At 55.5% G+C, this 26,235-nt stretch overlaps 2 protein-coding genes across 3 annotated transcripts in view; both read right to left on the bottom strand.

Moving 5' to 3' along the window:
* Positions 1 to 6,619, bottom strand: part of CAMKK1 (calcium/calmodulin dependent protein kinase kinase 1) — an 85,866-nt gene extending 79,247 nt beyond the window's left edge. For both annotated transcript variants that reach the window (XM_032200855.1, XM_032200856.1), the window contains exons 1-2: positions 6,379 to 6,619; positions 5,774 to 5,861 (exon numbers count right to left, since the gene is read on the bottom strand). The gene's annotated coding sequence lies outside the window, so the exon portion shown is untranslated. The remainder of the gene's footprint in view (positions 1 to 5,773; positions 5,862 to 6,378) is intronic.
* Positions 6,620 to 14,704: 8,085 nt separating this feature from the next.
* On the bottom strand, positions 14,705 to 23,139 carry P2RX1 (purinergic receptor P2X 1). The gene is made up of 12 exons (XM_032201135.1): positions 23,003 to 23,139; positions 20,356 to 20,503; positions 19,820 to 19,891; positions 19,476 to 19,545; positions 19,074 to 19,170; positions 18,627 to 18,707; positions 17,308 to 17,449; positions 16,698 to 16,828; positions 16,302 to 16,392; positions 15,694 to 15,759; positions 15,085 to 15,177; positions 14,705 to 14,749 (listed from the first exon to the last, which is right to left on the bottom strand). The coding sequence occupies exons 1-12, from the start codon at positions 23,137 to 23,139 to the stop codon at positions 14,705 to 14,707; spliced, it is 1,173 nt and encodes a 390-aa protein (XP_032057026.1).
* Between the last annotated feature and the right edge of the window lie 3,096 nt (positions 23,140 to 26,235).

The raw sequence follows: 26,235 nt of genomic DNA, 5'->3' as shown, positions 1-26,235 counted from the left end.
AGCTCAGTGGATGAGCCTTCCGTCTTCATACTGCCACTTGCTGTAGGCACACAGCACCAGAGGGGAGCACAAACACCGTCACAGCACTGCCCAGCCTGCAGGACCAGCGCCAGGTGAGGGAGTGCAGCATGGGGACCTGACTTGTCCATAGGCAGGGGGCCTGTAAGCAGCTGTCTCTGGCCACATTTTCAGCTCGCTTGATCACTTTGGCACAGCTCTGCCTTCTGCATCACCACTATCCAAAGCCAGTTCGTACTCCTTTCCCCCCCAGTTCTTCCACACCAGTCTGCAGCCATCCATAGGAGACAGGGAGGTGAGCTCTGAAGCAGCAGATCACTTTTCCAGGGCACTACTTGACACCCGTTAGGGACAAATCCATCTCCTTGTGTTACATCTGTGGCTTTTCACATGCTGCAACATGGAAGCCTCCTTCCCTCGTGAAGCCGTGATTCATCCTCAGACAACATCCATCCCAGCTCCCAACAAGGAGGCAGCTCACACGACTTCCAGCTCCCCGCCCACAAAAAGACCAGGCCCCGTGTGCTAGGGTGGTGCAAGGGGCAGGGAGGGCTTGGAGGCAGACACCCAGCACAGAGCAGCAGCTGCAGAGCCCCCTCTGGCAGGGCTCCCTTTGAGCATCCCGATTGCTGAGCCCATCAGAGCAGCAGGGCAGGCTAAGCCCGGTGATGTCCCCGTGTTGCCACTGCCATGGTGCGGAAGCACAAAGGCAGGAGCTAGTTTGGAGCACGTTAACAGAGCTGGACACAGCAGCAGAACAGCATGGGGCTGGTAACACAGCCAGCCGCAGGTGAGTGCACACGCACACAGCGCTCTGCAAAGACACCCTGGCACAATTTTCCCTGCTGCTGCCCCATTCCTCTGCTTTAGCTATTGCAGCTGTGACAACCTGCAACCGGGGGCTTCAGCAGGCTGTGCCCAAGCTACCTGCATAAAAGCAGGTGGAAAACCTGTCCTCACCAGCTCTGCCATGTTGTTAGGGCTCACTTCTGTTCGTTAGAACAGAAACCCAGCCACTACCTAGAGGTGGGAGAGGGAAGGGGACGCCCATGGTAAAGTCTTTCCTTATCACGACTAGGAGGGCTCAACAGTCCAAGTTGCTAAATATGCCACAAAACATGCAGGGCAAAACCAAACTAAACTATAGGGTTACTGATCCCTTTGCTGCACTCACAAGACTGCAAGGTAAAGTTGTGAATGAGCTCTGCACCACAGGTACAACCACAGCCCAGCAGCAGCTGACTGCCGAGCACTGCTCCAACACAGCACCAAGCCGCAGGTGCAGGGACTGCAGCCCAGGGCACGACCTGACCCTCCTGGGTATGACTGATGGGCCCCACAGCCACCAGCAGTTGTGAATCCAGCACTAACACATCCTCAGAAGGTGTTATTCAGCCTGAGTCTCCACAGCACATCTTTATTCCTTGTTCAGACCCCAGCTGAGCCCCTCATGCCCGCTCCGTTTAACACCCTCACTATGTACTCGGCGTTCGGGTCTATCTGTGAGCTGGGGCTTTGTGTTACCAGGGAAATCTGCAGCAAAGAGAAACCGATTCAGTCTTCTGTGTTAATTTAATATCCTACGAACCAGACCAGCCCTCTCCAGTTCAGAGCTTTGTGGATCTGCAGGACTTGCTTTTATTTAGCATACCTAGAGCTCAACAGCCGCAGCAGAAATCAGCGTAAAGCAAAAGCACCAGAGGCAAGAATTTTTTCCCTCTGAAGCTGAAGAAAATGTTATCTGCACAGCTGTGCAGAGCCAGGAGTCTTGCCGTGTACAGTTTAAGACAGACCAAACAGTCCTTCGAAACATGCCATCAGTGCTTTGTCAAACAGTTATGGAGTCACTCGGCTGAAAACACCAGCCAGCCAAACCCAGAAACACGCACAGAAGGGTTCTGGAGCTGTCCTCATCCTCCCACCTCAGCACACAGCTCTGTGCTTCCCACCAGTAAAGGCACTTCCACCCCACCCCGCAGAGAGGGCTCCTGCTGAGAGCCCAGGCTCTGCTGCCAGCCGAAAAGGACGGGACGGGATCCTCCTGGCTGACAGGAATGAGAGCAAGTGGAGGCTGCCAGGGAAGGCGACTGCAGAAGGGAGCAAAGAAATTAGGCAGTGAGCTTGGCACAGTGCTGCCACTGAGCTCTAGGATCAGCAGAACTGAGGGCTCGGTTTCTGGGCGTCCCCGCTTGGACGCTGCTGTGCTGAGAGCACAGCTTGGGAGCAGGAGGGAGGGGAAGGATGCCTCCGTCTCCAAAACGCATCGACTGAAGCGCTGCTCCAGCAGAGCGGCACGTCACAGCCTCACTGTTTATACTCACACCAGAATAATTAGAGCAGTCACTGTTAACTAGCGAACAACTTCACCATGAACTCCGAACAATGCTGAAGAATTAATCGCAACACTTCAGAGCCTTCCCTGCACACAGCCACCAGCCTGCAGAAAACACTGAAACTACCCCAGAGACAAGCAGGCTAAATTAATCCCACATGGCTTCTGGCAAAAAAAGAGATGTGTAGCTCTCTCAGAGGTACTCACCCTAAAATAATGCCTGCTCAGGGCAGCCACCCAACAGAAACAAGTCCTCAAGCAGCCACACCTTTATCACAAGGCATGACTCAGCTCATGAGCTGGCTTCCATCAAGGAATAAAATATAGGGATTTATTTTCAGCCAGGTCCACTCCCTAACCCAGCAGGTTTCTGCGATGCGAAGCTCCCAGCTGCCCTGGGACAGCCCTCCCTCTCAGGCTGCGCCCTCAGAAGGTTTGGACCTTTCAGGAGAACTTCCCCATCCAGGGACACGAGCACAGGGAAGCAATGAAATCATCCTCCAGTGTCGTGTACTTGACACTTATGACAAATATTTATACTTCTCCATCTGTTTCTGCCCATATCACTTATGCTAAAAATAAAGCTGAAGACTGTAATGGAACAGAAGAATGTTTCTTGTCTTGACCCACTAAGAAATGCAACCACCAAGTCCAGCCTGCGAAGCCCTAAGCGAGTTACGGATGCAAGTTATGAAGTGCTTGGTTGTACCCTGTCATTAATGGTAAACACTGTTAGATGACTGGATTTTTATAGGGTACAGGACAAACAGGCTGGAAAACACCACCTCAGCAGCTGAAAGCCAGGAAAATAGGAAAGTTGGTCAGATTTTCAGATGGATTTTTTGATAGCCTGAAGTTTAATTCTGGAAAAAAAAAAAAAGAAGTTACCCCTGTTAATTCATAGCAGCCCTAGGAGCTAGGCAGAAGCCTCCCCCAGCAACCCACAGGGTCCTTCTGCTTTCCCACATCTCTGGTGTCATCTCCTACACCCTGTGCCTGTCACCTGCTGACTTCTGCCCCAGCCCAGCAGCAGGGCCCCCAGGTGCAGGACGGGCAGCTCCGGGGCTGAAGCCCGATGCACCTGGTGGCACAGGGCAGGCTGCACAGCTCCATTTCTTGACCCTTCTGCAATAAATTCCAAAGGACCCTTCAGCATCCTGCTCTGGTACAAATGTTCCTCACTGGACACATCTTTCTGTGACCAAAGACTCAACCCTTAAAGCCACCACCCATGGCTAACCACACAAGTCTCCTGGGTGCTGGCACACGGCCGCATGCCTACTGACACGGCACGGAGCAGCACAGACCGCCCTCCCACACGTCTCTGAAGTCTCTGCAGTTCCTTTCCACTGCTATCCTTCAGAACAGTGTCCTATCCCCATTTATCAGGATTTTCTTTTGAGCACTTCAGATGGTTTTCTCCAGACACGCTAAGCTTAACCAGCCTTAATTAAAGCAGCACGCTTGACGACGTGACTGTTTGGTACCCCTCATTTCTCCACTGCAGCCAGAGCTTTGGTGCTTTAGCTGCTGGGCTTCAGCTCTGCCACAAGGACGGAGTTATGTCAGCAGCTGCTCCTGCACACTCCTCTCATCCTCACTGCATTTACAGCTGGATACTCCTCTCGTTTAACTGCAGGTTTGCTGCTGGTCACTCCCTGCACGTTGGAACAATTGGCCTTGAGAAGCAAGCGATGTCCTGCACTAAAACAGGACTGGAAATCGGAGAAGAGGGATTTGAAGCCATGAAGAAAAAAAATGTAAGTGGAAGGATTTGGGTGAGGGCTACTGCTACTCTTCCCAAGACACATCTGCTTTCCTATCTGTTAAGGCACAAGCCAAGAACATTTTGCCTTACACTGGATTTCTATTCCACTTTCACACCGCCGACCCGAGCCTTGCTTTTGGCCTGTGCCTGACTGGGTAAGCTGCCTCCTCACAGCCCCTCAGCAAAGGCACAGAGGGACACCACAAGTCACACACACCACAAGCTAAAGGGCACCAAAAACTACCCAGAAGCAGCATTTGCTCATCTGCCCTCACAGGTGTCAAGAAAGCTGCTACAACAGCCTGGTGCTGCCCAAAGCTGGCCTCTGGCACACTCTCTGCCCTCCTGCCCCTTGCCTGCTCCCCCTGCTCGGCTCTGTCTGCGTGCACAGCGGGGCCGTGCCACCTCACACACCAGAGCCTGCCCCCCGCGTTCATCGGGGTTTCCAGCTGTGGAAGACACCTTCCCAGGGCGGCCTAATTGCATGCATCGATTTCAGATGTTACCAAGCAAACTGCCTTGCACACCTCCAGCACAGGAACCATCCTGACACCGAGCTCCCCGCTACCACGTGTCCCTTTCCCCCCACTAGCTCCAAACACCCTGCTTTGCACCAGATTTATCCTCTCAGAGTCACGCTCTGGAGACCCAGAGCACCCTGCTAACGGCCCCCAGGAGCCTTCCAGCTCCCCCAGCCTTTGTGGCAGCTTTTCCTGAAGCCTCTTACCACAGAAGTTCCTCCTTCCCCTGCTCCAGGTAGCGGTGAGTCTGCAAAGGCTCTCCTAAGGTCAGCACTGATACCTCACAGAAGATCTGGCTGGCAGACAGCAATATTCCTTCCACACAGCCGGGGTAACACGACGTTCAGCAGCCTCAGGACATGCACCCCGACAGGCAGCACTCCGGCGAGCAGACTCAGCTGAAGCACAGGGGCACGCTCAGCACTGTGCCACCTCTTCAAACCCAGCCAGTGTGTAAACCACACAATCTCTTGAGGTGACTGCTGCCCCAACTTCTTCCTCCAGCAACCACCGCTGCTCTGCTGCCCTTTGCAATACCTCCTCTGCTGCAGCAGGACCGGAGTTATGCCAGGGCTAGCAGCAGCTCTCAAACTGCAAGGGAGACCAGCACCCACACAGATGCTAGGGGAGAGAAAGGATCTCCACAGCACCCGTCACAAGGCTGCGATGGTGCAGTGCGAAGGGGAGATGAGCTGAAAAATATTTGTCCAGTGTCTGGGCCAGCACTGCACTCAGACCTCCTCAGGTCTGCAGTACTACCCCACTGCTCCCTGCCCAGCTCCATCAGCTGATGCCAAAGCAAAACACGCAAAAAAATAAACAACCAGATAAGCTGCTCCCCACCCAGAGCCTCCTGTCTCCTTATGCAGAGAAGTTGAAGAGTGTCAGACCGTGCACAGACAGGCAGTGCCTGCACTGCTACTGCTGGCGTGCTGAGAAGGACAAGAGTTGCTTCTGCATCTACAACGCTTATCGATTAAGATACACGTCCCACAGCTTTCTCAAGAAAAATGAAACCTCTCGAGGACCCCCCCACCCCGCAGTATATCACAGATGTTCTTCCTCTTAGAGGAAAGGGGGTGTTTGGTTGAGGTTTGTGAACACACAGGCAGAATTCAATATGCTTGCACTCACCGAGCTGGCAGCTGCTGCAGACCGTACTCGCTGCAGGGTGGCACGCAGCCTCGCGGGGACCCCTCCTCCGCCGTTCTCTCATCCAGACCTAAAGAAAAACAACCTGAGACCCGTCCTTTGATCTCTGCAGAAGCATTTCGTTCAGAGATACAGGAGCTTGATAATATTTTATTAGCCTAGAGGAACAAAATAAAAAGACAGCTTCTGCGGGAGGAGGAAGCCCCCAGCCAAGCCCTGCACTGCAGGCTGAGATTCCCAACGTAGCTCTCCCACAAGAGCCCCTGGGGAAGAGAAATCCCCTACGCCCTTCCCAGCAAAGTAAAATTGGGCTTTGGAAAGCTGGTTAGCACAAGAACATTGTGACAGGCCAAGACGTTAAGGGCTTAATGAACTCCTAAGTTAGGAAGGCACTGGCTCTGAAACCCACAGCAGAAGTAAGGCACAAAGGAGTTCTGTGAAGCAGTGGGAGCGCCTCACCGTCCTCTGGGGCAATGCTGGGACAGGGAAGGACACAGCTGCCCTGAGGGGTGTCCCAGAAGGGCTGGGAGAGCATGGGGAGCAGCTCTGCAGGGCCAGGAGCTGTCCTGCAAGATGTGTGTGTGTACCTGTGCCCAGCACGAAGCACACCAGCTCGTCAAGGAGACATCCCAAAAGCAAAGAGAAGAAACAGCCGGAGACAGCTCCGAACAGAAGCACCACAAGGCAGGGAATGCAGCTTGTCCCAAAACTATGACCGCCGGGACCCAGCAAAGGCCTCGGGCTCTGCTCTTCAGGCAGAAGAGATAACAGCAGATAAGGGCTCGCCTGATCTGGCAACAAGCCGCCCCACAGCCCGGCTGCGAGACCCCGGTGCCACCCTCCTTTACCTCAGGAGCCCCCCTCAGAGCCCCCCGCCGCCCTCCACAGCCCCCCGCTGAGGAGACCCGCGGCTCCCCGCCTTTCCCCGGCCTCCGGGGAGGGAAAAAAAACCCCGAGGGGCTGCGGCTGGGGCCGAGGGGAGGCTGCCGGGGCGGCCCGAAGCGGCGACCACAGCGACGGCGACAGCGGCCCCGTCCCTTCCCGCGGGGCCCCTCAGCCCCGCCTGACAGGAGAGGGGAGAGCCCGCGCCGGGCGCGTGCCCGCCCTTCCCGCCCAGCCTCGTGCACGCGCGCGCTCACCTGCCCGCCGCAGCCCGGCGCCGCCCGCAGCTGCCGCCCGCAGCCCCCCGCCGGCACCGCGCCGCCCGCGCGCCCGCTCCCATTGGCTGGCGGCGGCCGCGCCTCCCGCCGGCCGTTGGCGGCGCCCTGAGGTGAGGCGAGGCGGGGCCGCCGCCCGCCCCGCGCGGCTCGGGGTGGGGGGAGTTTTGAGGCAAAAACGCTCGTTTTTTTTTTTGTCCCTCCTCCTTTATTTTTATTTTTTTGAAGTGTGGTGGTCGACCAGAAGCACGCCTGGGGTGGGGGGTGAGGACACCGGGTGGGGGAAGCCTGGCAGGGAGCGCATGGTCCCCGTGATCTGGGGGTGCTTCTTGCTCCAGGCTGAGGGACGGGCTGTGAGGGGGCAGAGCTGTGTGATTAATTAGTTAATTAAACGGCCTTCGTGTGCATTCTGACTCTGTGTGCTAATTGGCGGGGCGCACCGGGCACAAACCTGCAGGCAGCAGTGGGGACGGGCAGCGGGGCGGCTGCTCCCCGTGCTGGGTGCTCACAAGGGCGGGCTGTCACCCCAGGGTGCTGCCAGAGGGACGCTGCCCCCCTCACCCCACAGTGTCCCTACGGCCACATGTCCCCTCAGCCAGGCTCCAGAGCGCTAGCAGCCAGCCCTGACCACGTATGCGCTTTCTCAAGTTTTATGGCAACGGATAGAAACACTCGCTGCACATCAACAGATTCCACTCGAGGAGTCCCTGCAGGCAGATGCCGTCATTTCATGACTCACGTTTTGGCTCTATTTCCATCCCCGCACAGCTCTCTCTTACCTACTTGGCCCTGGGTGCCTGGGTCGAGGGGTTCCCCCTGCAGCCAGCCACGAGGTGCGATTCTTGCAGGACTGGTGACACCAAAACTGTGCCCAGTGACTCGTGGCTGGGCTCTGCTGTGACCCCATTCACAGCCAGTGTCCCCACCAGGAGATCTTGGCTTCAGCCTGAGAGCAGGAGTTGGATTAAATCCTTGCCCTGACTCAACCTGCGGCACACTGCTGCTCCTTCCTGCTGTGACAAGCGGATGGAAAAGTCCTGCCCTTACTTCCAGCGGGTTTCAAATAACCCTCTGCTTTGGAAACAAATTAACTTATTAACAACTGTTTCATATTGCAAAATAACTCAACATGTTAATAATACAGCTTGTGGTTTACTATAAACTTCTTGTTTCCCATTCCAAAAAGACCTTGGTCAGGTTGTCTTCATAGTGTTTAGAGAAGTACCATCATGTAATTAAGGCACAAAATCACTAAAACACCAAAATTCTCTGCAAGTTGTGCAATGACCATGAACTTTTTCCCTTACTCATTCTGTGGATACATGTCTTTTAGTCAGACATACCCTATAGCAACTCACTGTATGCATCGAAGTCTTGCATTTTCTGCAGAAATGTGCTTTGTCACCCTGGTAGACCACGTGCAGCTGAGCAGAGAACTACGGATGAATATGTTTGTCTGGGGTTAATGCCCTTTCACTTTACTACCTAAAATATTTATCAGATCTGCCAATATGCAGTCAAAATATTTTGAGCTGAAATGTTTTGATTTTCCCTTGGAACCTCGGAGAGCTTATTTGCCTACTATTAATCTTTAAATTGGCTTGTTGGCAATTTTAATGGATCCCATTATATGACCACAACTTTCTCTGCCGTCTTATTTATTTTGAAAAAACAATCAAACAAAACCAGGCTGTTTTCTCTTTATCCAGCAAGCTAGAAGGTGAGTGCATGCATGGTTGCAAGCTTGATTATTAGAGAATTCATACATTCAGCTAAATGATCCCTGAGTTAGAAACCTAGGAAGGATCATCAGGGAGAAAATCCAGTGGAGCTGATCCCCCATGAGCCAGAAACACTGGGGCAGAGAAGGGCTTTGGGATCTTGTGGACAGCAGCGTGATGTGAATGAGAGGAAGGTGGTAGGGCTGACATTTTACAGTGACCATCAAATATCTTTTTGATTTTGCTAGTTTTTACTAGTGGCAATTTGAGGGTTTGTCCCTTTCAAGGTATTTTATTTATAGTTCTGCCAGTGTTTCTGTGGTTTCATGTCTTTAAATATTACTGGGTCCAGTCTTGCACTTCAGGTACACAATTCCTTTCTACAGCAAACACAACAAAGAAACAGAACCAAAAATATAAACGATGCATCGAGGGCATGGTTACCAAAGGAAAGCAGTAGGGACAGTTTCTCCACCCTTGGATAGATCACTGGCATCTGGAAATACATTTTCTTTTCCTTTTCCGTGCAGAAGGCCCATCTGACAGAAATAAGGAAGCAAGACAATTCTAGGACCTGCTTTCAACAGTAAAGCCTGGCACAAAAGGCTGCCACCATTTTGTGCTGCCCTCCCAGGCCATGTTTGCTCTCTGCATGAAGCAGTGGAGCCTCATTTTGGGTAAAACCAGAAGCCCTGACTGCTTCTGTGGTGGTCTTGAGCAGAAGGTGCTCAAGGTCATGTCCAACAGGAGCCGTGCAGGGCAGCACAGACCTGCTGTAAGGGGGTGCAGCAGCCTGCAGGGCCTTGCTGAGATGCCAGATGGGCCCCAGGGTCAGGGTAGGAAAAAAGGCATCCTTGTAGCATTTTGGGGTCCAGGTAGGTGTGGTGCTGTGCCCTTTGAGGAAGGCAGCAGTTTCAGGATCACGCTGAAGAGCATTATCAGTCCCTCAGTGCCTCAGGTCTGTCCTTGCACAAAGAGCAGAGGCAGAGCTCATGGGGCTGCCTGGCGACAAAGCTTCACCGGCTTCACATCCAAATCCTGGTACTTTCTTGTTCCAAATCACCTAGAAGCATGAAAAAGGCTCATACAGCGATGACATCCACCTCTCGTAAGGCCTTGCAGGGTCCCATGCACACTCAGTCACGCAGCTGGGTTTCATCCCTGGCATCCCGCTCTGATGGGACAAAGCTCCACGAGGCACCTGGCCAGGGCCCTGCTGAGTCCTGGGGCCTGAAATCCCCACACAGTGCACCCCCTGTGCCCCAGGCAAAGGCTGATCTCTGCTTTTCTTGAGCAATGAAACTTTCAGCCTCCGGCTCTTCTTGTCATAAGCAGTGCCAAGAAGTGTTTTCGGGGGTTTCAGAGGTCATTTGGGCTGCTTCACTTCTGGCTTCGAGATGTCTGGATGATGATGTTTGGGAAGTGCTGAGGATTGTCCCCTAAAGACCTGTCTCCTTTAACATCAGTCAGCTTAAATCACCAGGGATGTCTGAAACAGTTTTAGCACCAACATCGGGGCTTGAAACTATTGCCTCTGGCAAAGACTGCCAGCACTTGACCTGATGCAGTAACCTGGTTAACAAAGCTCAGTCCCAGACTGCTGATTCTCCCAGAAAACAAAACCCGCGTGCCTCAGTTTCCTTTCCATAAGAGACAAGTGATTGCACTGCAAAGCACCGATGACCAGTGCAAAGAGTCCTAAATAATGTTTATCTGATGCTTACACCAGGATGGCTGTAACAAGGTTAAAATAAAACTTTGATATTTCTGCTCAATAGTGGCTGGGGGTGCGCGGTTGGCATTTAGTATTTCCCACGTGCTTTCTGGGTGCGGGGCCTGGAGGGGTGGTTAACCTGTCCTTGAGCTGCAGACACGAGAGGGAGACTTTACATTTCCCCAGACATTTCACAGGTGTGCTGAGGTAGAAAAAAATATTGCATTTCTTTTAAGAACAGCTTGGGCCAAATGTCTTTTCGGTGCCGCAGCAGTGAGCAGGATCCGTGCTGGTGCCAGCAGCAGAGCTCTGCGAGCTGCGGCCATCCTGATGCACCGCTGCTAAAGAGCTGCTCAGCCGACTTCACAGTTGCTATATTCAGAATCCATTTGGCCACTTTTGACTTTTACGCTTTCTAAAAGAAGGCAATAAAGCAATTAGGAATAGATAAGAGAAGGAGAGAGCGCTCCACCAAAGAAAGCGAAAGAAAATAGCGTGGCGTAATTAGTATAGCGGAGCTGGCAGCAGCGAAAATGGGCTGTAATAACTGTAGTGTGGCTGGCAGTGGGGCTGCAGGCTGCCCTGCACATTTCCAACGCGGTGATGGCAGAGAGGGACCTTTCCCCACACAGCATAATCTGGCCTGAGAACGTGTGTTGTTGGGACAGAGGGAAATAAAATCATCAGGTAGTGCTGCCGGTCCTGTGCTTGTGTCAGCCGGGGGATTTATCCAGCTGAAAACACTCTCCCAAATCAAGAGGGAATGGGAATTAGTGTAACCAGAAAGGCAGGTGTGTTTTTTTTTAGGGAAAAATTCAAGAATGTCCTATCTGGAGGGCTGAGTTAAAAATAAACAGGAGCCCGCTCTGCCAGAGAAGGAATGAGCGCGCTTAGAGATAGCAGGGATTGTGGAGGAAGGGGCCGCCTCTTTCTTTAGTGTTAATCATTTTTAATTTGCATCGTTACGGTGTCTAGAAGCACCAGGTGGAAATCAGGGCCTCATTGTGCTGGGAATTGTGCGCAAACATCATGATTAAATGTTGCCAGCTCTGCAGAGGTTGCAATACCGTCCCTCATCTCTGCAGAATCACTAACCAGCACAATTATTGCAGAATAAGTTTTTCTGCAATTTCCCTTCCAGAATAGCTGTGCCACTTGATTTATGTCAGAGTAACCAAGCCCAAGGGGAAGAAAAGATAAATTTGTTGCAGGTCCAACCTGGTAACCTTCACCAGTAATAATAACCGCTTGGAGGCAGAAGCTGCTCACCACGTCTCTGTTCACATTCAGAAATTATTTGCTTGCGTCTCGGTTTCCCTTTCTGTAACACGGGAGCAGCGGCACTGTACTCCTGGCTCAGGGGAGGCAGTGCTTAATTTGCTGAGGGTTACTTTTCTATTAGGACTTTTCTAATAGGTAAATGATGCTGTAAAATCCCAAACTCGATTAAATAGAGTTTTAAATCAAACAAGCAAACACGCTCAATTGTCACAGCACAAGTAGGAAGCAACACAGCAGGCACTGAGGGGTCTTCACATGATGACCAAGTCCCGTTGGGTTTCTGTGATGTTGTGCTCGCTGCTCAGAGGTCAGAGATCTGCATGAGGCACTGGGCATGTTTTTACAGCTTCAAATGGCCAAATGGGTGCCAAGCACGGGAACTTTTATAAGAGCACCAGCAGGTCAGAACCGAGGGGCGAGGACGGTCCTGCCCCTGCTGGGGTCTGCACTGAAACACCTCCATGCCCCGAGCTGCCAGCACGCCACAGGGAGCTGCTTTCACGGGACAACCTGAAACCTCTCATCACTTCCATTTTTCAGCACTTAACATCTGCAGACCTCTAACTATTCCCTACAATCCTGCATTCAGCTATTTGCCATGGGTTTTACCAAACTGAAAGGCAACAGGAGAAGGGGCTGGGAGCTGCAGTGCTCAGCAGAGCACCGTGCCAGCCTTTCCTCCACGCTCTCCCCCCTGAGTGCCAGCTCCAGCCCCTCCTGCACCAGGCAGGGCCCCAGCAGTTGCCGTGGGCTTTCCCGACCTTTTCACACCACACAGGGGGCTGGTTTCCATTCACAGCAGACATTTGCTGCATTCCCTCCAGGCTCTGCATGGTCTCCACCTGAAAGCCGCAGGCCCTGGGGTCGCTGGCTTGGACGAGGAGCTTGTGTTGGTGAAAGAATTCGAATTACAGCCTCTCGTCCTGCTGGAGGTGCTTGGTGAGGGAAAGGCAAAGGCAAGGATCCCCAAATCGTGTATCTTACAAAGCAGGCATGGAAAAGAAACCCTCCCGTGATGTTTAAAGCAGTTTTGGGACTTTTAGGGATCCCAGCTCAGAGGTTTTGAATAGCAACTGCTGGGAATCGTTTACAAGTAGCATTTCTCCTAATTTCCTATTCTGCCTTTTAATACTTCCTTGGGAAAGAACGGAGGCTTTGCATTACAAGCAGCTTGAAAGATAAAGCAGCCAAAACCAATGCCCTGCTCCACCCACAGCCCTGCCCTGGCTATTTTTAGTTTTGCCTGCAGATCGACCCCGTTTAAGCAGGTGCAAGAGGTGAACCTGAACGCTGTCGCTGCGCTGCCTCTGATCCTCGTGGATGTGAGAAGCGGTCTGCCAGTCCCCTCTGCTGGCTGCGGCTTGCTGGAGAGAGCTGCACCACCGCACAACCAGACGGCTCCCAGCAGGAGAATGGGTGAAAAAAACAAAGCAACACACCCAACCTTAAAAATAACCTTAAAAATATAATTTTTTTTGAAAGTTGAGGCATCCTTCTGAGAGCAAATCATCTCCCCGTGGGGGATGGACAGCTTGATGTTAACTTTGCTGACCTCATGGCCAAATTTCAGCTGCTTGCAGCCCATGTCGCATAGGACCCAGGGCACTGTGTGCACCCTGCGTGCTGCTGGTGCCCGCTCCTGTCCTGCAGCGGGTGCAGCATCCCCACGGCCCTCTGCTGACTTCCCCAAGGCAGCTGCAATCCTGTTCTGAAGTGACCGAGATAAAATTTCAGCTTTTGCAAAGTTTCGAAATGTCAGCTTCTCCAAAAAAGCGGACAGACCCTCAAAGAGAGAACGCAGCAGGTCTGAGCTGGTGCACCCCGAGAGCTCCGGGCTGAGCCAGCAGCGTGGGACAGGGGCTGTTTGGGGCCGTTTTGCAGCTGGGGGCAAAGAGCCCAGAGGGGCAGGGGTTCCTCGGGGTGCTTTGGTAGCTGGGGGCAAGGAGCTGAGCGGGGCAGCGCTGCTCGCCCTGCTGGCGTGGGCAGCAGCAGGCAGAGCTGGCGCAGGGCAGCAGCTCCTCGTGGCTCCCCGCCAGCCGGCCTGTCTGAGACGGAAACCCAAGTGACGATGCTGATAAGAAGCCGTGCTTGTGGCCAGAGGCCCAGGGGCCCCGCACGGGAGGGCAGAGCCCGGGGGAGCCTCCGCCAGCTCCTTCACAGAGGCTCGGTGCTCTAGCCCGCTTCGCAGGGCTGTCCTGCGTGCACAGACTCCCCAGTGCTGAAAACCACCGCGTACCCCACATCCTGCCCAGGGCAAGCATGGGCGCTGCAAAAAGATGTAGTAGAAAAACTAAAGGTTTATTTTTTCTAATAAAATACATTCTCACAAAATAACCCTTTCTTTCCCATGCTGGGGGACTGGGGCATGGTTCTTGCCAGCTCTCCTTCCACTCCCCTCTCCTCAATCCAGAGCCACTCAGGGGCACTGCTGGGGAAGGGAAGGCAGCAATGCTCTCCTGTAAGAGCACGGGGTGCAGGATACCCCAGCACGGCCCCGGCACCCCAGGCAGGGCTGATGGAGGTCCTGTGGGTGCTGTAGCAAGTGTAGGGCCCCTGTGCCCCATGCAGGTGTCACCCACCCCGGCATCACAGCAAGCCTTGCCAGATGCAGGGCACTGGGCCGGCCAGATCCTGCCCTGGCTGCAGGGTGCTGCGTTCACGTGAGCTGGCGTTGGATGCTGCTCCTGCTGGCCTTGGGGCTGGGGCTGGGGATGACGGCTGTGTTTTGGGAGAGGAAGAGGAGGAGGAGGAGGAGGAAGGTGCAGGTTTGTCGGTCAGCGTGGATGCTGGAGAGAAAGAGGTGCGTGGTGGCTTCAGGTGTCCTGCCCGCAACTTGCCTCCTGGAGAGATGCTGCTGCCTAAAACCCTAAAACCCCATGTCCGTCCCACATCCCCATCCTGCCTGCCCCGGGAAGCATAGATGCCACATCAGACATTACAGCCCACTGCTGTTTCCCACCCTGCGCCCTTCTAGGGCCTTAGGAACCCCCTGAGACCCATAACCATACACCAGCTGGGCTGGGGAAACCCCGCTCACCTTTCACTGCGTGTTGTCCAGCTCCTTCCCTTTCTTATGCGACTTTGACTGGGGGTTAAAGAAGAGAAAACAATAATTCTTTTACAGACCTGCCCCCTGCTAACACCAGGGGAACAAGCAGCCGGGAAGCACCAGCTCCTAACCCCCAGCATGCGAGCTTATTCTCAGTTGAATTTGAGGGAACCTGCTTTCATATCCTATGGAAGGACAGGAAACATCCTGTGGTCACGGGGATGGTCTCAGAAAGTGAGTGAGTCACACAGAAAGTAATTTTGGAGGGAAGACTCACAGCTCCCAGCCTCGGACATCCCCAGGGGCTCCAGGCACGCACCCACCATCACCCACCGAGAGCCTCCGGCAGGGAGGGATGTGCTGGTACTCACAGGCTCCTGTTCCGCGTACTTGAATTTCTTCTGCTTGTAGTAGTCCCGGCCTTGGAGGAAATGCAGCAGGAGCAGGTCGCAGAGCACAGAGGCCTTGAACCAAAGCACAGGCAGGGTTGGGGCTGCCCTCCCAGCTCGCCTGTGCCCTCTTGTGCTCCCAGTTTGTCCAGGTTTGTCCCACAAACTGGGGTCACTTCTGCTTCAGCCCACTGCGTGGAGCTGCTGAAGAGCATGAGTCCTCCAAAAGTCCATTTAGGGCAGAAAAGAAGCTTGCTGGGACTGACACCGGGCAATTTCAACAGAAATTAAATGCTTCCCCTTTGGTTACACGCAGCGCACGCACCCTTTGAGTTGTGCCAAAGTCTTTAAGGATCATAACAAAACAGGATCTCGGGGCTATGCCTTGCTGCTCACCACCTCTCAGACCCCCTTAGCAATGCATCTAACGTGGCTGTCAGGAGGGCTGCCCAGCAGGACATTGGATCCCTCCAGCCCATGGCCACGGGTCCCTGCTCCCCACGTTAACGGGGCACTGGGCATCTCCTTCTCGCTCCTGCTCATCACCAGGGCACTAATCAGACACAAAATAGGAGCTGAAACCAAACTTACCACTCCAAAAATACCAATTCCAGAGCCGATCGTGGTCATGGTGGGGATGATGTCAAATTTGCCTGCCTGCAAAAAATCAGAGGGAAGTGGTGAGATGCTGCAACGAGCTCGCGGCAGGAGAAGGCTGCGATAGCCACAGGTAGGGCTCAGCTGAGGAGCCTGGCAGCAGCTCCAGCCACGAAATTTCCCACAACTCAGAGAAACAGGAGCTGGTTAAGAGCTGGTTTTAAACTCATTCGTCAAACAGAAAAATATGGTTGGTTTGGGTTTGTTGAAATTATTTTGCTTCCTGTATTTTTAACTAAAAGAAAGAATGCATACTCTTTAAATATTGCCAGTGGGAGTACCACAAGGAAAGCCTTCTTTCCCAGTGGGAAGAAAGAGAGGGGAAAATAAAAAAATAAAAAAATAAATATAAACACAAGTGTTCTGGAAATGTCAGTGAAAGGTTTCAGCCTTCCATAGTCCTTCCAAACTCCCAAAGTGGGTTTGTTCTGGGACAAAACCAGAGGCTGAACTGCAGCTGATAGATGTGGTCCATACAATGGCCCCATGAGACCTGGAGCTGCATTACGGTGCTGCTGACACCCGTGTCCAGCTGCCCTTACCTTGCCGTTCACCAGGATGTCGAACCGGATCCCAAACACCTTGTACAGGGTCCTCTTGTCTGTCCCATCTTCCTTGTAGTATTTGGCGTACCTGTGCCATGAGACAGGGAGCATTAATGGCTTGTTAATGGGGGTCTGCCACCCCACAGCACAGGGACCTTGGTCGGATGTGGAGCAGGATGGGGTCTGAGGATGCTCCTGACCCTCTCCTAACACCCTGAGGGACTGGATTATTGCTTCCCTATCCCATTCCATCAAGCACTGCTGTCTGGCACTGCAAAGCCAGCACCTACATTGGAGAGCAGTCCTGGATTTACTGCTGCCTGCCGAGTGCTGTGACATCCCCCAAACCCTCACCTTCAGACCTTGCCTGGGGAGGCAGCGGGGTGCCCTCACCTGAAGTTGAAGCCTGGTGAGACGTTACTGTCGTCATTGTAGAGGCCATGGAACTGGTAAACGGGCTTGCAGTGCCGGACAGGCCAGTCCAGGTCGCAGTTCCAGTCGATGGTGATGCCCACCACTCCGCCCTGCAGCGGGGACAGCAGCACCGGGTGACACAGAGACACCCCGGCCCTCCTCGTAGGTGGCCCCCCTGGGTGCTACAGGGTGTCCCGGCTCCCCGGTAGGCTGCATGCCCTATGCTGAGACTCTTCTTTTGGCCCTAAATGCTGGATGTATGACGAAGTTCATGCCCTCTTGCTCCTGAGCACCATGCTACACCCGGGGCATGGTCGGTCCTGAGCAGCGATGATCTCTGTGGCCCTTCCTTGCCTGATTTTGCCCATGAGTTTTGCCTGCCCCGTGGCTTAACACATCAATCACTAAACCCTTTCAATCATTACACCAGAAAAGGCCACATCTGAGGAGATTCATCATCTTTAAGAGATTTAATTCTGCCACTGCCATGCAAGGCTCTGGGAAATCCCACCCCTCGCAGCGGTGCCAGCTCAGCCGGCCCCATGCCCCCCTCCCTGTGTCCCAAGGCACGTCGCTGAACATCCAGTACCTTAACAGCCAGGACAGTGAAATTCTGGCCCGATTCCTTCACCACGTAGCCTAGGCCAAACACGGGGCACAGGGAGTCGGTGACTTTGTGGTACGTGCACTTCTTCAGGTAATCCTTGGTGACGCTCTCCACCAAGTTGCGCCTGCACATGAAAGCAGAGCGGGAAAGGCCCTGAAGAGCCAAACAGTTTGGGTGGGGAAGGAGCTGTGTGTGTGACCCCGCTCCAACGCCTTGCCCAAAGCTGGGACACGTCAGAGCTGGGTCAGGCTGCACAAGGCCTCGTCCTCCATCCCACACGGAGCACAGACCCTCTCCTCCTGCTTCCCCCACCCCACCCTGTTCCTCCTGAAGCTCCCCGTGTGGCTGCCTCCCTGCTGTTTGCTCTCCCACAAGTGTCTCCACGTCAGCTTTGGGTTCACTGCTCTGCCTGCAGCCCCTCCCCATGTTTCAGCACATACCCACCACCCTCACTTCTTTTTGCAGCCCCTGCTTCGTCCCCCAGCCCTCCCACGGCCTCCACCACCCCTCCCAGCTGCCTCCCCCCACGAGCAATGCTCTCAGCACAGTTTCCATCCAGGACAAATCACCAACAGTGCATCCCACAGCACCCACACTCAGCCTTTTTTTTTTTTTTTTTTTTTTTTTGCCATCTCCCCCAGAAAGGGTGAAAAGGGTGAAAAGGGTGAAAAGGGTGAAAAGGGTGAAAAGGGTGAAAAGGGTGAAAAGGGTGAAAAGGGAAAGATGACGTCCGGCTTGCCACCCGGCTCTGCCCTTTCTCCTAAAAATAGCCTTTCCCCGAAGCCTCCCTGCCCTGGATGGTTTTGCAAACCCCGTGCCCTGGTCAGTCCCATCCCAGCCCTTCTGCTCGGCAGTTCATTAGCAGCAGCGATCAAAGGCAGGAAGTCTCCCCTGACCCCAGCTGGCTCCGGCCACCCTCTCCTCCCAGGCCCTGCTGTCCCCTGCCATGTCCCCCCTGCAGCCCCCGCCACCACCTCGCCCCGCTGCCGGTGAGGGTCCCACCACCCCTTGTGGGGCAGCCCCACACGTGCTGGGGCTTTTAACCTTGGCTGCAGAGCAGGGATGTGACTGGCTTAGTGAGGAATCCACCGTGCTCAGCACAAATAGCTGCTCCTAATTTGCCCCAAATCAGCTATGGTGGTGTCATAAGTCTTAGATGCACACTCAGCTGGTGGTGGAGGGGGCAGCAGCTGGGCTCACTGGTGAGGGATGACAGCCCCACGTCGTGCACCCAGCTCTGCCCCCGATTTCCCCTCCAGGCCATGGCCAAGCAGAAGTCCTCCCCCCAGCCCTCCCCGTACCTGGACACCTTGAACCTGGGGAAGGTGATGCTGTTCTTGATGAACAAGGTGAACTTCTCCGCTTCTGACAGGAGGGCAGGGCTGAAAAACAAGCGGTGGCACGTGTCCATGGCAAGGAGGAAAGGACTTGGCATATGCCAAGAGGTGATTCACAGTGGTCCATGGAGGCTGGAGATGGAGAACAGCTCGTGGGCAGAGAACGACTGCTCTGAGGGCGGCTGGGACACGCGTGGAGAACCCAGCAGAGAAGGGGAGAGCCACCAGGAGCAAACCAGGCCGGGAGGGACACAACCCCCTGGGGACACCAGGCAGCATCTAAAGCCACAGGGTCTGCACCAACCCGGGTTGTCCTGGCAGCAACCTGCAGAGTCCAGGCTTGCTCTGCCCTACACCGACTGCTTCTGGTCCCAGCCAGGTGTAAAATGGGGTGACAGCATCTCTGCTTACTTGGGAACGTGGTAGTCAACTTCAACAGGGCACCAGCCAAAGATCTCGCAGGTCTTCACCGAGCTGTTGAAATTCACACACCTGCCCGTCCTGAGCCCTGCGGGGCAGAGAGAGCTGCTCGCATCCCTGGGTCCTGGGAAAACCCAGCTCAACACCGGGATTTGGGGGACCTGGCTGGGGTTCCAGCCCTGCCATGGCCATCCGAAGCACCAAACAGTGCCCCTTTATTAGAAAGGCAATTAACTGTGGCCAATCAGCTGTTAGAAAGCTGTGAGTCTGGGGGAAGTGTTTAATTTCCTTCCTGATTAAAGGGTAATCAAGGTGCGTTTTTTTTCAGCTCAGACATCATTTGGAAGAGGAGAGCAGGGCCAGCCCAGGTAGGACCCTCTTTTGCTACCGTACCTTGTCCCTCGCGGCTGTAGGTCCCCTTGCTGCAGTTGCTGTCCCTCGTGCAACGCCCGGCATCCGGCAGCTGTTTGGGGAAAGCCGCTCAGTGCTGTGTCCCACCAGCACCCCCCAGGGCTTCTGTCCGTCCCCCCATGGGGCAACAGCCTCCTCCATACACCGCTTCCAGCCATGGGCATCCAAATTCGGCAGGGAAAAGGGTGAGGGGTTTCTTTTTTAAGCTTTAAGGCTCCCGCTTTTACTAAACTTCTCGCTCTCAGGAGAATTGCTCCATCGGTGCCACCACCTCAGCCCCCCGAGTTACCGACGTGGTGACCGCTGAAGGGAGCCAGGGCGCTTACCTCTGGGCAGGTTCCTTGTTTCTGTCCAGGGGTGATAATGAAGTTGGTCATCACCACGAAAGAGTTGTCCCCCTGTGGAGACACAGCCAAGGAGCTGACAGCCAGCACGGTGTTTTTGGGGAGCAGAGGAGCCTCTTCCCATGGGACACTGAAGCTACCAGGGCATGGCTGGGTGGGTGGCTCTTTTCTACCCTGAATTTGTGTCCTTGGGTCCCACCTTGGGAAGCTGGTGGTGACCTTGGGAGCCGTGGTGTCACCAGTCCCCTCTTGCTGCCCTCATCTGAAGGCACTGAATGAGCCCTCAGCCTTGTGGGGGCAGCATCAAATGTGCCCCACCAACCAGGGGGGGTCCCAAGCATTGGGCACTCCCCAGGGATGACATGGGGAAAGGTTTGTGGCAGGAGCCCCCTGCTCTCCACCAGGGAGAAGCTGTGCCGTGGCTGGCCCCATGGAAAGCTGGCACCGAGGACCCCACCGGGCCCTGCTGTATGGGGTCGGGGTGGGAGCAGCCCCCCCAGCCCCTCCTGCCTCCTTACCTGCGGTGGGAAAACGTAATCCACCACGTCCCAGACGTGCGGGCCCAGGACGCTCTCGTTGGTCATCGTCAGGCCTTTGAGCTTCACCGACACGGAGCTGACGATGCTGTCCTGCGACTGGTAGCCCTTCTCGTAGAGAAAAACCCACCTGGGGGAGGAAGGCGAGGGGTGAGCACACTGGGGACAGGACAGGACGGGTTGGGACAGGGCAGATGCAGCGAGGACTGCCCTGTGCTCCAAGGCATCTGCAATTACCTCCCAAATTTCCCCTTGCTAGAGGGCCTGGGGATGTGTTGCTGAACTCTCCCACCCATGCTCATGGTGTATGGGAGCTGCAGGACCTTCCCTCACTGCAGGCTCAATTATTTGGGGGTTTGGGATGCATTTTGTGGCTGAGGGCAGGTGAAGACAGGTAGAGCTGTGTCTGGAGGGCATTTAGGATTGAAGCCTTGCTGGACTCAGCAGCCCACCTAGTCCCTTCTGATCCCCTGCACTAATATTCTCCCCAAATTGCTGCCTCCGGGGTTGGGAGATGGGTGAGCCCAGGGCCCCTCCAGGGCCACCATTCCCCACCCAGGGCCACCATTCCCCATCCCGCCCAGGGAGCTGCGGTGCCAGGGGCCGCGGGCATCATCCCTCGTGCCGCATCATCCGGCTCGCTGGGGCCAGCTCCTGGCACTTTTTAACCCAGGGCATAAAGAAGCTGTCGCTGGATGAAGTCTGACTTGGGGAGCCTATAAACACGGGTGAGTGACCATGTCGGGTAGTGCTCCCAGCACTAAAAAAGGAGCTCTCTGCTTTTTGTCCCTGCCTGGAGCTCTGCCCTGCGGCTGCCGGACCTTTCGGGGACGGTGCTTTGGGGTCTGCAGCCCCATGGGTGTCCCGAGCCAAGGGAATAGCACCCTGGGCTGAGGGCAGAAACTGGGGCACTGCTGATGAACTCGCCTTTTTCACCTTAAACCTGTACTGGGTTATACTGGGAGGGCAGGGTGCGGCCCCATCCCAGCCGCCGAGCCCCGGCAGCAGGGCAGCATCTCCCTGTGCTGCCAGCACCTCCTCGAGCCCCTCCAAGGGGACAGAAATCCCCCGGCGGTGTCACCCAGCCTCCTGCCCCATCCTGCCATCGTCTCAGCCTCTTTGCATGCAAACATTTCAGGAAGCCAAAGCCACAAGGCGCAGCTTGCCCGGCTGGCAGCGATAGCGCCTTATCGCGGCGCTGTCTGCAGCGAGGGGCCGCTCCTTCCTCCGCGCTCATGTCCCCGCTGCGGCCACACGGTCATGCATCCTGTGCCTCCTGCCAGGGGCAAGGAGCTGAGATAACTGCAAATAAATCAATATCTGCCTGCTGAGCTTGCTTTCGAGGAAGAGCTAATCTCAAAGAGTACGGCTCGGGGTAGGCAGCAGTGACATGCAAGCAGCCGGGGTCCAGCAGGACATCCTGACCCCACCAAGGCAGCAGAAATATCAGAGTTACGGCAACACCTCCTCCTCTGCCCCTGCTCATCACCCCTCCAGGTTTTTCTGCTGATCTCTCCTTGCTGCCCGGCCCGTTTTAGCTGGGTTACTTAAGCCATGGTTCCTTCGGAAATCCTGCTGCAAGCAACTGCCCCTGCCTGTTCCCCCTTTGCAGGAGTGGTTTGGGCTGAGGGCACCCTGGCGAGCAGGGCAGGGGCGATGTGGGGTCCCAGTGCCATGGTGCAGCCCCTGGGATGCTGTCCCCCCTTCTAGGGGAGATGGGGTGAAGCTGGGATTGCCCCCACAGCTGCCAGGAGCTCGCTCGGAGCCCCAGGTGCGACCACCTCTTCGCTGTGCTGTGCCAGCCACCCTGTGCTCCCCAAATACCCATTTTTTCCCCCCAGTTCTTGCTCTGCTCTACCCACAGCAGCCGGGCACCCCTTCTCCGTGCAAACCTCCTACCATGGGTCCTTCCTGGCCACCAGGTGTAGGTGCTGCTCTCCAGCCCATTGGGCACAGTGACGATTTCTGCATCATTCCCAGCCCCATAACGCGGCACCCTGTGCCCCACCACCTCTCACTACCACATCCCCAGTGCCTTCTCCTGCTACAAGAAGGATCCCAAGGGCTAAAGTCAGCTCTGAGCAGCCCTGTGAGCCCCAGGGCACCTGAGGACACATGTCCTCGTGCAGCTCCAGCCCTCCTGCCCAGCTTGCTGCCCTTTTTTTGAGCTGCTCTTGGGGCTGCCTTGTACAAGCAAAGCAAAACAGGGCTTTGGAGCGCGGCCGCGTCCCGGCCCCACGGCAGCCGGGGAGGGGACAGGGAAATTTATGGCCCTGTCTGCAGCCGCCTGGGTCTCACAAATCACCGCGCTGGCCCCAGCTGCCTCTTATTTCATATAAAGAAAAATAAAAATAACAACAGATTCTCAGGCTGCTGGCCAGCAGCTGGAGCAGCAGCTGGAGGCGGCTCAGCGAGCGCTGGGGCTGGGCAGGGCTCGTGCCTCCGAGCAGCCAGGATGGGGAAGACACAGGGCTTAGCCCCACAGCCAGACACAGGATGGGGTTCCCACAGACAGGGGATGCGATACCATCAGCAAAACCCCCTTGTGTTGAGAGCCCCTTCCTCCCCGTTCCTTTCTAACGTGGTGGCCAAGCGCTAATTTGGGAAAGCGTGCCCCGGCGAGCCTTACCCGATGATGTACGCCAGGACGATGAGCTGGATCAGCCGGAAGGTCAGTCCCACCTTCTTGTTCCTCACCAGCACCATCCGAGGGGTGTCATACTCGAAGAGGAAGGAGGACACCTTCTCCATGCATTTCTGCCCCATGGCTGCGCTGGGGCTGTGCCGCCACCGGCCCCGCTGCTCGCCGCGGCGCGGGTTGGGCCGTGCCTGCCGTCGCTCCTCTGTTTGCAGAGAGATAAAATAAATAAATATAAATAATAATAAAAATGCTATCGGAGCTGCTCCGTGCTCGGCCGGGCTGTCGGGCTTCCTCCTCTGCGTGGGGACGGGGTTTCCTGTTCCTATAAGCGCTGGGCTGGGTGCAGCGGTGCCCTACATGGAGCGGGGGTGGGACGGGTGCGGGAGGGTGCAGGGGCCCTCCCTGGGGACAGGGAGGGAGCAGGGAGCAGAGGGGGTCTGGGCGAGGACAGAAGGGTCCAGGGGAGGATTTTAGGCAGTGTGATCAGGGCATCACCTTTCTGCCCCCTTGATGTTTGGGGTTGCGCGTCTCCCATCCTTGTCCCTAACCCATGTCCTGCTCCATCCCCCCCAGAGCCCACCCGGACCCCCAGGTGGGGGCACTGAACCCCAGCAGTGGGGAGCCAAGCCCATGGGGCAGCCAGACCCCTGGCTTGGCCCCCTCCCACAACGAGGTCGCCCTGCTGGGGCTTGGCTGCTTCCCAGCGCTCGCCCAGGGGCTGATCTGGGCACATTTCGAAGCATTTTCAGCATTTCCAGCATTTCCTGAAAGGCCCCTGGGAGCAGGGCTGGCGGGCACACCCTACAGCGAGGGATGGATGCTGCAGCACCGTGGTACGTGGCCAGCACAGAACAGGGCTGGAGCTGAGTGTGCCAGGCTGAAATTCGGGGCCTGACATCGCCACAGTGGGGTTTGGGCTCAGCGCTGGGCAAAGCACAGAGCTTGTGGGTGCGGGACCCCTGGGGACGGGGCACTGGTGGGGAGCACTGGGACCGGCTGGGCAGAACGGGGGATGCTCTCCCCAAAATCCAGACCACGTCTGCTGACACCATCTGTCACAGCCCAGGGCCCTTGGCTCAGCTTCGCCCCGTCGGCACAGCCCCGACCAGTGTGAAAGCAGCAGAACAAATTGCTTGCAGTGCTGGGCATGGGGAGTGTGGTGGGGAGGCAGGCCAGCCATTTATCTGCGGCCTCTGGGCACCCCAAGGAGCTCGGGTCTCCAATTCCTGCACTCCCACGTTTCCAGTGGCACGGCCCCATCCCAGCTCCCCACCGCGGGGCTACGCGGGAAGCTGTCAGATGGGCGGCCAAAAGCAAATGCTGATGCTAATCGTGTCAGATTGAAGGCTGATCCTGCTATTGAGCGGAGCAGACAAACCTTATAAGCTTAGATATCTGTCAGGAGAGCAGCAAATAACTTACTGTATGAAACGAGGCCTTTTAGGGAAGGCTGCTCACCCTTGCCAAGGCCATGGGGATAATGAAAATAGGACAGCTAAATTTAACAGCAAAATGACTTGTAAAAGAGTCACTTCTAACCTTCCTCTGGTACTTGGAGTCAATAAAATGGTTAGAGCATGGATTTAGCTAAAATAGTTTCCATCGGGGGATAACGGGCAGTTAAACTGGGGGATAATCTCCCAGTTTAGTCCCTCCTGGAGCCGTGGCGCAGACCCCGTGGCGGTGCCGGCGCTGGGCATCACCTGCCCGTGAAACCCCAACATTTGCAAACCAGCTCCGAAACCTCATCTCCTGCTGCACCCAGCTCACGTCACTGCCGTGCACACCTCGCCCCCAGCTGCTCCCTCCCCGGGTTTAACGCTCGCTAAATTGCTTTACAGCAGGGGTTTAATGGCCGGGGGCTGGCATTGAGACGTGGCACAGGCGGTGCCAGCTGGCCGGCAGGCCCCGGTGCCATCCTCCCCTATTTGCAGTGACGTTTCCCCCCATGATAACGCCGTGATCTGTTATCAATACCCCGTCTGCAAGGTGCTGACTGCAGGGAAGCGGTGTGCCCTGTCCGTAAATTAAATGGTGATGGTGTGGGGCCTACCTGCCCGGGGAAGGCAGTCACCTGCAGAAAGATGCCGAGTTCATGGGGCCGTGGTGCTCTGCAGGTGCTGGGGTGTCCCCATGCCAGGGGAGGACTTTTGTCTCCTCTCCTGTGGCTAATATCTTACTGCGAGGGTTAGCAAAAGATTTACAAGAATAAATCAGCCGAAATGGTGCTTTGTGGGTAAGGTGCAGCCCAGGGGTTGTGGGGACCTCGGGTGGCTCTGCAGCTTCTGCAGTGCCCAGCCACTTCCTTCTGCTGGCTTCGTGCTGGCAGCACCCAAAACTGGGACCAAGCAGGGCAGGAGAGGGACACGTGGGGACAGAGGGCACAGCCAGGTATTGAGGAGAGCGGGCTGCACTTCGGGAGGTGAAGTGCACACAGCAAAAGCACGTGCAGCCTCGGTGACCCTGCATCAGCACCCAGGACCAGGCCTGAGTGCTGCCCAACCCCAGCACCATGCTTGGCCACATCCAGTGCCCCCATCAGCTCCCCTGGGCCAGAGCTGGGGGCATCGAGGGCTGGAAACTGACCTGAGGGCATCCCTGGCCATGCTGCTCCTCCTTCCCTATTCCTTAAACTCTGCCTCTGTTGGGGCTGCCTAGAGAAAAATACAAAATGAAATAATATTTTTTTTTAAAAAAAGTATTTTTATATTTTTAATGGAGACATTTGGAAACATGAGGGCACCCTCGCTTCAAGCTGGGACCCTGGCGCAGGGGATGGAGAGCCACTGGGGCATGAAGGGGGTGTCTGAAAGCCTCCGTGCGGGGCACGAGCCCACCCACACCCCGAAAAGCTAAGCCAGGGTCAGAGCTCCCAGGGCTTTCCAGGCTCTCAGGCGCTGCTTTTTGGAAAAAAAAAAAAAAAAAAAAAAAAAAAAAAAATCTTGGGGGGGGGTTGGAGTGGAGAGGGGGGAATAATAATAGATGAAGCTCATTACACAATCCAGACTCACGCTTGGCAGCTTCCAGCACGGAGCTCCGAATTTCAGCACAAAAAATGCACAGCACGCTGCAAATCTGGGGGCCGGGGGGGAAGGGGGAGAGAAACACGGTGGCAAGTGGATGTAAAATATGGTGGTGGGTGCAAAGGGGACCTGCGTTGGCCAGGTCACTGGGAAGAGCCCCCACGTGCTGGAGGCCGTTCCCAGCGATTTTGGCTGCCG

The sequence above is a fragment of the Aythya fuligula genome, chromosome 20 (assembly GCF_009819795.1).
Source record: "Aythya fuligula isolate bAytFul2 chromosome 20, bAytFul2.pri, whole genome shotgun sequence".
Classification (NCBI taxonomy): domain Eukaryota; kingdom Metazoa; phylum Chordata; class Aves; order Anseriformes; family Anatidae; genus Aythya; species Aythya fuligula.
Note: the sequence above shows the minus strand (reverse complement) of the source record. Positions and strands in the feature narration are given on the sequence as shown.

What these genes read in the sequence shown, in the direction of transcription:
- P2RX1 (XM_032201135.1), bottom strand. Translation starts at nt 23,139, where the DNA reads ATGGGGCAGAAATGCATGGAGAAGGTGTCCTCCTTCCTCTTCGAGTAT. An exon ending in ATTACGTTTTCCCACCGCAG is followed by an intron (nt 19,892 to 20,355) that starts GTAAGGAGGCAG and finishes GTGTCTCCACAG; the next exon opens with GGGGACAACTCTTTCGTGGT. An exon ending in AACAAGGAACCTGCCCAGAG is followed by an intron (nt 19,546 to 19,819) that starts GTAAGCGCCCTG and finishes TTCCCCAAACAG; the next exon opens with CTGCCGGATGCCGGGCGTTG.